Source organism: Orbicella franksi, chromosome 9, assembly GCF_964199315.1.
Source record: "Orbicella franksi chromosome 9, jaOrbFran1.1, whole genome shotgun sequence".
Classification (NCBI taxonomy): Eukaryota; Metazoa; Cnidaria; class Anthozoa; order Scleractinia; family Merulinidae; genus Orbicella; species Orbicella franksi.
In genome coordinates, this window is record NC_138153.1 from 6,476,307 (window position 1) to 6,489,445 (window position 13,139).

The 13,139-nt window shown below is 39.4% G+C and overlaps 3 protein-coding genes across 5 annotated transcripts in view; 2 read left to right on the forward strand and 1 right to left on the reverse strand.

Annotated features, from left to right (window-relative positions):
• LOC145496850 (voltage-dependent calcium channel subunit alpha-2/delta-2-like) overlaps positions 1–13,139 on the forward strand; it is a 132,345-nt gene that overhangs the window by 46,114 nt on the left and 73,092 nt on the right. The window lies entirely within an intron of this gene.
• LOC145496854 (protein-serine O-palmitoleoyltransferase porcupine-like) lies at positions 13–8,743 on the forward strand. 2 transcript variants are annotated; one of them, XM_081476617.1, is made up of 11 exons: positions 13–497; positions 2,339–2,382; positions 2,687–2,865; positions 2,972–3,078; positions 3,669–3,803; positions 4,228–4,328; positions 4,761–4,837; positions 6,002–6,065; positions 6,402–6,487; positions 7,521–7,628; positions 8,555–8,743. In XM_081476617.1, exons 1-11 carry the CDS (start codon positions 88–90, stop codon positions 8,654–8,656), a joined length of 1,413 nt encoding a protein of 470 aa, XP_081332743.1. In that variant the 5' UTR covers positions 13–87; the 3' UTR covers positions 8,657–8,743. The 2 variants fall into 2 exon arrangements, with proteins under 2 accessions (XP_081332743.1, XP_081332744.1); XM_081476618.1 differs by lacking the exon at positions 7,521–7,628.
• On the reverse strand, positions 8,695–13,124 carry LOC145496853 (uncharacterized). Of its 2 annotated transcripts, XM_081476616.1 has the most exons (2): positions 11,848–13,124; positions 8,695–11,814 (listed from the first exon to the last, which is right to left on the reverse strand). In XM_081476616.1, exons 1-2 carry the CDS (start codon positions 12,026–12,028, stop codon positions 10,457–10,459), a joined length of 1,539 nt encoding a protein of 512 aa, XP_081332742.1. In that variant the 5' UTR covers positions 12,029–13,124; the 3' UTR covers positions 8,695–10,456. The 2 variants fall into 2 exon arrangements, with proteins under 2 accessions (XP_081332742.1, XP_081332741.1); XM_081476615.1 differs by having other exon boundaries at positions 8,695–13,124.

Sequence of the window (13,139 nt, forward strand, 5' to 3'; positions counted from 1 at the left end):
TTCCGCGGCGGGTCCCGCGGGTCGGTCCGCGGCGGAACCTTTGGAATTTTTTGACAGCAAGGAATTAAAGACGCTCCATCTTCAGAAATGGACGAAATACAATTGCCAGATTACGTTGATGAGAACTTAATAGAGTACTTTGACGATTCTGATGAACTGTTGTTGTACGAAGATTTGGAAGAGATGTATAAATATGGCCGCTTCTTCTACATGTTCAAGTCTTGTGTTGGGCCGACAACAACCCAAACCGTTGATTTGGTCGGTCCGCTACTGGCCATGTGTCTCATCCTGCGGCTTGTATCAATGCTTAAACTGCCAAGACTCGTAGTCCATTTAGTTTCTTTCGTTTGCGGACTGGCGGCGTTATTTTTGTTCACTAAAAAGAACTCCGTGTATCCTTTAACCATGAGCGCGCTCGGCTATGCACTGCTGTTCGTGAAGAATGGAAACAGAGGCATGGTGATGGCGATTACGTCGGTCGCGTTCATTATCATGTGGTGAGTATGCAATTTAGCACCTCTCCCATTAGCTAGGGTATAACAATTATAAGGGTGATGATGTGTTCCGGGGGGGGGGGGTACTTCCAGAAACGTTGGGTCGCCATGGGGTGCGTGGCCCACTTCCCAAAACCCTCACCCTATTTATGACCAAAATCTGCATTTTTTGCTACCCAGTTTCTGACCTGTCCAAAAATTCGATAGTCTATTTATGACAGTTGCAGCTGACACAGTTGCCCCAAACATAAGTTAGGAAGGGCTTTTGTTGACAGATTTATCGATAAAGATGAAAAGGTAACTTCTTCTAAGAAACATACCCAAATCAAGACTAGAGTGCTAAAACCATACCCTATTTATAACCAAAATGGCCAAAATCGATACCTTATTTATGACCAAAACGCCTGAAAAAACCCTACCCTTTGGGGCCGCATGTACCTATATAGCCCATATAAGGGAGACCCCCCCCCCCCCCGGGGATGTGTACAACCCTTACTGATGGGCGGGGTGGGGAGAAAGTGGGAAAAGGATGACTTTTATCACTCCCAGATACTGGTACACCATCTATGGTTATGTACATGTAGTCCAGCTGTGGCCCTCACTCTGTCATGTAATGCTTAGCCTGCAAACAGGCTCCCGGCAAGGACGAAAAAAAAAATTGGCAATTGAGCAAAGTGAGCAATGCTTCATTTGGGCTCCCCTGAAGCCTGTTAACAGTGTTGTGTGATAGAGGGGTACGAAATATGTACGTGCTGTTGCATGGGGTTGGTTGGCCATTTGACCTTCACTGTTAGAGATTTTGAATGCACTTACTGCTCTAAATACTATTACCTGACAAAATTTTCAACCGATTTAACGCATAAAAATCGTGGAGGTTAACAATAGTTTTCCAACAAATTATCCAAAATGACCACAAATCTGTCGCCTTTGTAATGTACAGCTTGATTATATTGGATAACTTGGGGGGAAACTATTGTTAACCTCCACAATTTTTATTCGTTGAATTGGTGGAAAACTTTGTCAGGTGGCCTTGGCTGGAGTAGTGGCACTATATGTATGTCAGGTAGCTACAAAACATTTTATTAGCAAAGTTACAGTAAACTTCTGGAAGTAACAACCCCTCGAAAGTAGTTATGTCCACAAATTGTGGCCGCTTATAAATACCGAAATTAGCAAGCCCTCCAAAAGTAACGAGCTATGTAAAAGTGGATTAGTGCCCAGGTGCTGAATTGAAATATTACAGTGTATAAACCAGGGTCACTCTTGACCTGGGGAGGGAGGGAGGGAGGGTGGAATCCCATATACCAAGGACAGGGGTGCTTGTCAGCAGTTTTGAAATGAACTCCTAAGAGTCCTAAGAGGTACCAAGATCCTGTTTTGGGGCTGTGGCTTGATATACCCTAAAAGGTACCGTAAACACTCCCGCTATGGACCTTTTGGGCTAAACAGCCTAAGAGAGACTAAGACCACTTTTTTAACCCCTTAAAGGTACGATGAGTACGACCCATCATTTTTATATGGGAGTCTCCCCCCCCCCCCCAGGACTCTTGGATTCCTGCCTTTTAACAAAAAAAAATGACCTACACGTAGGGTGGTTAGCTAGAACATTTAAGGACATTCTCCAGGGATGAAAGTAGGGCAGGGGTCTTTGATAATTAGTGAACTTGGAAATGTGCTTGCAGATTTTGCAATTTACTCTTATTAGCACTAAAGTTACACAAGATACATGTACCGGTAATTTAAAATAAAAAGCATGAAGAAATGTTTAGAAGGATACTGAACAAAACGGAGAAAAACTAGATGTTTACTCAGTCTATGGCTCTATTTCTGTTTTTCATCCATAGTGAACTTTTCATTGTTCAAGCTGAAAACTGGCACCAAGTTCGAGGTATTTTCCAAAGTTTGATTGTGAGTTCTTTTTACCATTGACTCTAACAATTCAGCCTAGACCATGTTTACATTACATGTGAAAGTTCTGTGGTAAAATGGAGGTAGACAATCAGACAAGTTAAAAGAACATTGTCTGATCTCAGCATTAAAATTCTTCCTATTGTATGGTTCTAAGTAAAGATATCTATAGTCCTGTGAAGATAAACTTATTGACAATTCTCATTACCTGCTTACTTTATTTGCTATAATATATATTTAAGGTGGTAGGGAGAAGTTGGGTCTTAATTTTTATTTTTTTTCAGGTTCAATGATGGTACTGGTGATGAAGCTTATTTCCCTGGCTTTTGATCTGGATAAAGGAGTGATATCTCGGCCAAATATTCTGGAATACTTTGGTTATTCTGTGTCAGTCAGTTCTGTTATATTCGGACCCTTCATGACATATACAGACTATTGTCAGATTTTGGTGGGGAAAAGGATGGTAAGCAACTTAAGGTTCTTTTCTGCCAAGTTTATTTTAGAGCAAGTGTATGTGTGGGTGATTATTAATGATTATTATAAACAATATTTTCTGTGTTCTCTTTCAGAGTTTCTTGTGGTTTCTTGGAGTGATCAGGAGTTGTTTTCTGTCGCATTGTTGCTTGATCATATCAGCCTGTATAGCACCATGGATATTTGAAGAGGACTCATTCAAGTGAGTTGTTTTGATTAAGAGATTGAAATTATTTTCTTAATCCTTGCAATTCATAACTTACCATTATTTAGGCTTAAAAATAAAGTTACATTACACCTAGAAGGAGAAAACTATGTGATATGTATTTGTTCCTTAATTTTAATTTCTGCTGGGCAATAAAATGTTCATTGTTTTGATTATTTTGCACTAATTGCACTTATTCTTGTCTCGCTAACAACAAAACAATAGCCTCCATTTGGTACAGAAATGTGCATGCTTGGATATTTTGTCCATGGACATTATCTGTTCCAAGAAATGAACAGTTTTCCTAGAGAGCATGGCTCGAGGAGAACTGTGAGCTTTGAGGAACAGATAATGCCCAAGGACAAATAATCTGAGCATATTTTTGCCCCAGATGGAGGCTTTTGTGTTTATTATCCTCAAAATATTTTTTGCAACATGCATGGTTTTGAAAATTGGGAATATCACTCAGATATTCCCCGGTTTTAGCTGGGGAATATTCAGTCACATGACCCATTTAAACCAATTGTGCATTAGCAAAAATATTTGATGGATTATTATGTTGATTAATGTGTGTTTTCTTTGTTTAGGTGGTTTATGGCATATCAAGCAGCAATGTCCTTTAGATTCAGTCATTATTTTGTCAGTTTCCTATCAGAATGTACCAGTTTATTAAGTGGAATTGGAACTGAAGTGAACCAAGAAGGAAAACAAATAACCATATGGTGAGAGATCCCAGTAATATATGTTGGTAACAAAATTAATATGGCAAACTATGAAAACCATGACAAGAGAGCACAAGCTTAGGTAACTATATAAATTATGTGAACCGAGAAATGTTGCTGCTACAATAAAATCCAGTTCACCTGGTCCACATACATTTAGCAATGTGTTACCTTTAAAAATATAGTTCTGGTTGTTTTTTAACAAATATAAGCTTCTGTCGAGGATTTTTTTTCAGGATTATGAACAGATTGAAACACTATAATCAGGAATCAAAGTACTTTTCAAGTGCTTTTCAGTGCCAAGTCAGTTTTGGAGTTTTAAACAGTGATGGAATTAACTAAATATTTTATAAAGCTACAAATGAAACTAAAAAATCTTGCAGGCCACATTAGTCACTTTGATATCTTGCTGTTTGTGGTGTAGGAGGTCTGACGTAGCACGGCCACAGCATATTGAGCTCCCTCGTTCATTGGTGGAGGTAGTTGTACACTGGAACATTCCAATGCATGTGTTTCTGAAAAATTGTAAGTGTTTCTTCAACGCCAGTTGTATTAAATATATATTTACCTGAAAGTTATTTCCTGTTCCATGAAGAATTCTTCAAGGATCATTTCATAATCCTGGGGAATCCTCATTAAATCCTTGAGAATCATGAAGGATCTGTACAAACTAAGGTCCCTAGATTGATCCCCACAAAATCTTTTAGGATCATTGTAAACCAGATAGAAGTTGTCATATCAATTGAAGAAATCAAATGTGATCAATTAATGACAATCCTTTAAAAGATCCTTGTCTTAAAGGAACTTTAACAGGTTTTTAATATTTCTCCAAGGATCCTTTCTTTAATGATTTTCACTACCTGGAATGAAGGCAACAGTCATGGAGAATCATCCTGTATTAGATTAAGTTTCTTATTATTCTTGTCAACTGTGTACCTTCCATTTACGTGTCCCTAGATGTGTTTAAAAAGGCTCTGCCTCTTGGAAGATTTATTGCTGTTCTCTTTACATTTGGGTTGAGCTCATTGCTCCATGTAAGTATTAACTTACAAGATCTTGAGGATAATATTTTTTTGGTCTACATTCATAGTTATGTTATAAATTTTGTTAAATTAGTTTTGCTCATACCCAAAGTCAAGGCATTTTGTAACTGTTATTTCTTATAAGTGTCTCATACTTTCAAATCACATTTTAGACAAAATGACTCACCAGGGTAGCCCTTGACAGTGGCTTTTGCAGCATTAGGTGACTTGAAGTACCAGTGGGTGTCTGGAAAACCTGAATAGCGAATAGCGAATAGTCGCGAATAGTCGCGAATAGCAAATAGCGAATAGTCCTGAATAGTGTGAATAGTCTCGAATAGTGCGAATAGTGGCGAACAGTCGCGAAAAGTGGCGAACAGGGACAAATAGTCGTTAATAGTCACAGCTTTAGATCTAATATCCTGCGTTAATTGATTATCCAAATAAGCAACAGAATTTCAGTGAATTTATTACCTATTCTTCTCCAGACTCAGGCTAGGGTTGTCCATCGCCAACATTCAGAAAACAGAAAACAGAAGGATAACCTAATAAAGACGTATTTATGCTTTTGCAGTGGTTAAAACAGAGGAAATTATGTTTAGCAAAACCTTTTGTCCTGATAAGCGTCTGTACTTTTTAGCGGGAAAATCCCATCTTACGTTGCTGCGAGGTTGACTGCGAGATACTGGGTACACTATTTGCTATGATTTGCCACTATTTGCCACTATTAGCCACTATTCGAGACTATTCGCACTATTCATACTTTTCGTACTATGTGCTATTCGGGACTATTTGCTGTTCGCTATGCGCGACTATTCGCTATTCGCTATTCAGGTTTTCCAGACACCCAGCACCACTCATGTGATGTACATGTACTATTCAGTAGAGTCAAGAACTGTTAACAATTCTTGTCCAAAAAACACATTTTTGAAAATTGTGAGTCAAACCCTCAACCTACAAAGCTCCTTGACTGAATGAGATCTCCGTCTCTTGGTTGTCAAGTACACATTGAACCATCAGGCCATTTGTTGGATACATCAACAAATTGTACCTCGCCCTCCCCTTCCCTGCAGTCAGTATCTAGCCTTTTGTTGACAAAATCAACTTCCTTGTTCAGTCTAAAGCAAAATGGAGTTACCTTCATTTGATATTGTTAGTTGTTTTACTTTTCTTCAGGGCATTAATTTCCAGCTAGCTGCAGTTTTGATTTCTATTGGAACATATGCTTACATTGAGCATGGTGAGTGATTACTAACATATACAGTGCATGAACCAGCTGCTGTAAAGTTAAGAAAAGTTAGAAAAAAAAATGTTTGAGTCAATTCTTGCTGATGAAAGAAGCCTGATACATGTCTTATCTTCTCTGTTAAAAATTAAAATGCCAATTAGTGCAACTTAAGCTTGAAGCAATGTAACTGAAGGAGTTGCTATTCCCCTCAGCTGTCATGTTAGCCTATTGCAGGTTCCCCTTCCTTCCCTCCTTTTAAGTTCATTCTAGAGTGGCATTTCTTTTTTCTTTTTTCTTTTTTGCTATATCCATGTAATCTTCCACTTTGAATTTTAATTTTAAATCCAGTGTTTCGCCAGAAGCTGGGGAGAATTTTCAATGCTTGTATCTTAGCAAGAAAATGCAGGCCAGACTGTGGACATGTTTATGGTGAGGTAAGTCTTTTTATCAATGGCACTGAATGTGTACAGGACATGGTGTGATTCAACAATTCAGTCTTATTGATTTGAACTCAGTTAAATGACCTTGCTCTCCATGAGTTCTCGTAGCTCAGTGGATAGAGCGCCCGCCCAGTGTTCAGGAGGTCATGGGTTCGATTCCTGTCGGGGACTCAGAATTTTTCTTTGTCCCACGCTCGTGTCATGTTGATTAATTCACCTTCACATTTCATTACCGAGCTTAAAATTCACCATCTTTATTAACTTATCACTACTCACGATGAATTCGATAGCGTTGATCTTAGCAGTATGCAGGACACCTATCATATATGAACTCAGTTAAATGACCTTGCTCTCCATGAGTTCTCGTAGCTCAGTGGATAGAGCGCCTGCCCGGTGTTCGGGAGGTCATGGGTTCGATTCCTGTCGGGGACTCAGAATTTTTCTTTGTCCCACGTTTGTGTCATGTTGATTAATTCACCTTCACATTTCATTACCGAACTTAAAATTCACCATCTTTATTAACTTATCACTACTCACGCTGAATTCGATAGCGTTGATTCTAGCAGTATGCAGGACACCTATCATATATGAACTCAGTTAAATGACCTTGCTCCCCATGAGTTCTCATAGCTCAGTGGATAGAGCGCCTGCCCGGTGTTCGGGAGGTCATGGGTTCGATTCCTGTCGGGGACTCAGAATTTTTCTTTGTCCCACGCTCGTGTCATGTTGATTAATTCACCTTCACATTTCATTACCGAGCTTAAAATTCACCATCTTTATTAACTTATCATTACTCACGATGAATTCGATAGCGTTGATCCTAGCAGTATGCAAGACACCTATCATATATGAACTCAGTTAAATGACCTTGCTCTCCATGAGTTCTCGTAGCTCAGTGGATAGAGCGCCCGCCCGGTGTTCGGGAGGTCATGGGTTCGATTCCTGTCGGGGACTCAGAATTTTTCTTTGTCCCACGCTCGTGTCATGTTGATTAATTCACCTTCACAATATTTTATCGTTTTTTTAGGCCAACTTTTGGGTACTTGCCGCAAATCTTGGCTTTAGCTTTCTTGCAGTGTTTCACTTGGCATATTTGGGGATCATGTTTGGTAGTGACTCGGGAGAGCAGGAAAGGGTAAAAAAAAATATACCTTATAGGAAATGAAACCTTGCAGTGTCTACGTTAAGGTGGCTCAAAACAGTTTCCAGCAGCTGAATTTTGATGGGTCATTGTAACCACTCTTTATCACTTGATGCTACAATCATGGTATCAAAAAACTGCCCAGTCATTGGTGAACACATTGTTATCATTTTCGTGACACAATAGGTTACCATAGCAACATTATGACCTTCTAAAAACACCCTTAATTACAGCTTTATAGGGTTATAAATCAAAAACAGCACAGTGAAATTTCTTTATGTTATCAACTTTTTGTAAGCATGATAAGCCACAACACTTGGCAAAGTTTTAAAAAATCTGTACATAGGATTCAGAACCACCTCAAAGTTTTGAAAATTTAAGGTGGCTCTGAACCTTATGTACAGAATTTTGTTAAACCTTCCTAAAAGTTGTGTGTAAAAAAATCTCTGTGCCGTTTTTGAATTATAAGCCCATAAAGCTATAATTAAGGGTGTTTTTAGCAGGTCATACTGTTGCTATGGTAACTTATTGTGTCACAAAAATGATAACAACATGTTCACCAATGATTGGGCAGTTTTTTGGTACCATGATTGTAGTATCAAGTGATAAAGAGTGGTTATAATGACCCATCGAAACATAAGTGATGGAAACTGTTTTGAGCCACCTTAATGAAATATGAACTTCAAGGGCAAAATATAATTTTTCAAATTATAGATATTATAATAAGAGGGAGATATAATAATGCCTGATGAATGAAGTTATGTGAATGGTGCAAAGAAAGTTCGAAGCAATTCACGCAGAGTACAGTAGAGCAGGTTAACTGTCTGCACGCATTGCAGGCCTATGTTATTAATAGTAACTTGTAAGAGGAACTCCTGTGGAATCTAATTTCATTATATTTATAAAATTCATCTTTTCAGGGTTATGGCATGAAGCACACTCTAAGCAAATGGTCTCACTTGGATTTTGCCAGTCACTGGGTAGCGTTACTGACTTTCCTTCTTGGTAGAATCATTGGTTGATCCATAAATCAATCACGAGAGACAGAAACCACCACAGCTGATTTGTAGCTGTTGTTTATTTCAAAAAGACAACATAATATACAAATTGGAACAAAATCAGAAAACTAGCCTGCAGAGCATGTGCCGTTAGAGTATCACAAAGCAGTGATACTCAGGACAAATGTTCTATGAGGCATTTAGTATGACTGTACCGATCCTTAATTAGGTTGTATTTATTTACAGTAAATATATTACAAATTAAATTGTTTTGAAAAACAAGGTAATGTAATCTATTGTTGTTGTTTTTGCCTCTAACAAAATAAAATTGCAAAACAATGAAAGTGCTAACATAAACAACAAATCCAGATCACTTACTATACTTGGCTATCATTTTATGGTATAAATTATACAAATTACTGTTAGTAAAAACCCTATGAAGCCCTCTAACACTTTTAGAATTTCCCATTACTTCCTAGTGTTTATGTTCCGATTGAGACAATCCATGACAGCTGATTGATAGCTGTTGTTTCTGTCATGAACCGATCAAGAAGACAGCAAAACATACAATTTGTAACAAAATCAGAAAATGTGCCTTCACACCATTACTTGGCTATCATTGTATAGCTGCATTTCCAACTTTTGTCATATTTTGTATGGTATTATACACATTACTGTAAAACCCTATTAAACTCCTAGTGTCCATGTTTTGTTGCAAATTCATGAATCTGATTGATTCATTCATCAGTTATTATTTGAACATAAGAAGGTGAGCTCAAAGTTTCTATCGACTTATAATTGGCAAGGGTGAAGCCCCTGGCCAACTACCAAATCAAAAGAAAGTGAGAGCGAGTTGTCTAATCAGTTTAGCACAATCCACTGACTGATCTATCAAGCAAACAAATATTTTGTATTACAAGTGTCAACAAACAAAGTTGAAATCATCTTCAAAGATTGACCAGCCCCCTGTGTTGTCTAACAGTTGCTAGACAGCCACTGTGTAGCCAATCAGTTTGAGTGTTTTCCTGAGAGTCATTTGATGGGTTATGTCAATCACTGATAGATCACTACAGATCTTTGTATTGTATTTGAAGAACAAATGTCTGCCTGAGTCACCAGTTTGTTTGCACAAATTGAAAATGTATTCTGATGTAATGTTGAGCTTTTTTTTCTGTTATAATTCCATAATGTGAATCGTGATAATTGTTGCAACCCAAAAACACATTCCAGGCAATGTGCACGTAGGTCACAATCTGTTCAATTTGCGCCACATAATGAATTGGATACTTCTGTCTTTAGAGACTGAAAAAATTCGGTCTTAAATGTCTGAACAAAATTGGAATTTTGTCGGATTTTGGCAATTTTTTTGGTTATTGTTTGGTAAGCAGCTGTTATTTGCAGTCGTGTGATATGGTTTTAAGTCAGCCTACCAAGAGCTTAAAAAGACATTAAAGAAGTAGTGAGGGTCTCAGTGAGAGGATGAGGGCAGGGGAACCCCTGAGAGGACTCCCAAATAAAAGGGACAAGGGTACTTGTGGTACTTTTGAGGGTTTTGGTATGGGTAGTTTTGATAGGGTTTTTACGGTTTTGGTACCTCTTGGCTTGTTCAGCCTCAAAAGGTCCTCAGCAGGAGCTTTTGCAGAACCTTTTAGGGTATTGATCTGAAAACTGTGATTGGAGATAATGTGTTATTTTAGAATTGGTACCTCTTAGTTCAAGCCACATCCACAAAACAGAATCTTGGTACCTCTTATTTCCGATAAGCACCCCTGTTGTTTTTATATGGGGGTCACCCCTGAGGGAGGGGGAGCCTACCCACAGAATTCAGTCTAGGTCTACATGCAGAAATAACAAGTGAATCGCTGTTGTGAGAAAAGGCATCAGTAGTGTTAAAAGAGCAGCCTTGATGCCAGTCAAATTCATGCGGAGTATCTGAATGCCCCTTCCTGTTGAAAGATCTCCCTTTACTTCATCCTGGATTTGCTTGTTTTGGAACAGATATCCATATTTTGTTTGCTCACTGAACTTGAGATCTTGGACAACTTCAGGGAGACTAGCCATGATCTTGTGCAACTTGGCCAAGAAAAATAACGGGAGGCTGTACAGCACCAGCATTTCCACGAAATCTCCCAAATTGGCACAAACGATCTTTGCGATTCCAGCTGCATCAGTCTTGGATACAGTGCGCTTATGAGGTGCGTTATGCGTTGTGTTTTGGCCATAATTCGCCGGTAGCTTCAACAGGAAGGTCACTTGTTGCCGTTGGTAATAACTGCCATTGACAGCGGCGATGAAATTTTCTGTATTTCCCGGAGGCTTAAGAGCGGATCTCATTTCCATTTGGTCAGTATCGGTCTCCTCATAGTGGCTCTCACTTTGAAGGCGCTCGACACAAGAAAATATGGCTGGTATGAGAAGGACCAGCAGCAATAGCAGATGTGTTATTAGAAAAGTCTGAAAAGACCTCTCTGCGTCTCGGATGGTAGTTTTAATGTCAATGAACCGATTTCTTGCTTCCTCTTTCATTCCCTCGGGCCACTTTTGAAGTTGCTCTTTGAAAAGGCGAATTTGGCTGAAAGTGATGTACACGACATAGATCAAGGCTAGAAAAATAGGCAGAGCTACAATTCGAGCCATAATCGAATGGAAAACACTACAGAGGATCTCCTTGAGGCTGAATGATTCCACTTTCCTCGTTGTTAAGTTCATCTGAACAATTTTCGAAGTCACTGGCACGACGAAGACAAAGAGAAACACGGCAATGCTGACCTTGAGGATTGTGCGCCGAACTTTCTTCCAGTATCGCCTGGTCAAAATCACTTCGGAAAGCATTTTCTCCAAGTGGCGCTTTCGAAAGTACAAGACGCCAACAATGTACATCTCGAGGTACCTGAAGGACCAGATGATGTTCTTAGCGGCTGTTACAGTCTCCCCCAATTCGTCTTGGATCAGCGATCTGTTGTGGAATGCTCCCATGTCGAACGCGTAACAACCACACAGGAAAGCAACGATGAGCACTTGCATCGCAGTGTAAAACGTCTTCCGTGCGGACGATGCGTTTTGAGGAAGCCACAGAAAAGTGATCTGTAGAAACCAACGCAGCTTCCTTAACGATGGAGAACTTAAGCTCAAGTTCATAATAACATCGTCTTTGGTCACAGGTTTGTTGTCTTCTATTGCAGCTGCTTCCCTATCACTGTCACCGTCATCATAACCTACGACATCTTCGTGATGAACCGACACGATGGAGATCAAAGACGAAGAGCGATCACGGCAGTCGCCGTTTATACTCCCTGTACAGACTGCTTCCGTCTCGTCCACTATGACAAGGGACTCTTTGCTACCACCGTAAGGGCTATAAACCGGCTTAGCAGAACTAAAATTATTAGCCGCCATGATCTTAAGGCAAAAAATCGGCGTATGTTCAAGTGAAACTTCTATCAAGATCAAGCAATGGGCGTTAAAGTGTTTTGGGTTAATTTCAGTCGGCGTCCGTTTGTTTTCTTCATGTTACACGAAAACGAGGCGCGGGGATTCCCCCTGTTTAGATTCGTTTTGGCTTCATCAGTACTGGCATTTTTCCACTGACGGGAAATTTACCAATTACTGTTAGATTATCCAACGTTCAATTGCCCAGATATGGTTATATATTGGAATGACAGGGCACTTTTTTTCTCATTATGGTTTTGGACTTTTGCTGTGTATTGTTTTGAAGAGAGAACAAGGGAAGTGACAATCAGTCAATCTTCGTTTGTAAATGCTGTCTCGGAGTCGAAAAACATATCGAGCGTCTGGAAGGGGCAGGGAAGGGGGAAGGTTTACAGTGTTTTATGTGCAGTCACTGCTCGGATGTAATGAAACCAGTCTGTTTCAGACTAAGGCTTTCAAACAGTCCTTCGAACGAAACTCAAGTGAGCGCTGCAAGTTGATCCTACTCTCTCATTTCCGCCAGTCGAGTTCAGTGCCCAGGGGGCAGAGGCCACTTCAGCATTCTCGACCAGGCTATCTGATTTCCCGAAAGTAAGATACAGAATTTTAGGGGAATTGAAGGAAACGAAAGAGTACTTCGTGAACTAAGAGAACACACAATTTTGGTTGAAATTTTGAGGTATCACCAAACGTGACGCTGATAAAGCACTTCAAATTCTCCGTGCAGAGGTTTGCCAGTATTGCATTATCATTCTGTTCTGTTGTGTCCGAGCAATAGCGAAAAATCGGTTATTTACATTTCACAATTCAATACATGTAACTCAACAAACAACTGCGTGTGACACTATGTAGGGTTTTCTGTTCATTGCGCTGCTCGAGAACGAGGCGAGGGAAGTCCCCTTGTTTAGATTCGTTTTCGCCTGATCAATGCTGGCATTTTTCCATTGACGGATAATTTACTGTTCTATTATGTCAAGTTCAAATGCCCAGATATGGTTATGTTTTGATATTCTTCTTATTATGGTTTTGCATTTCTGCTGTATATTGTTTACAAGAGGGGAAGGAAGGAAATGTAATC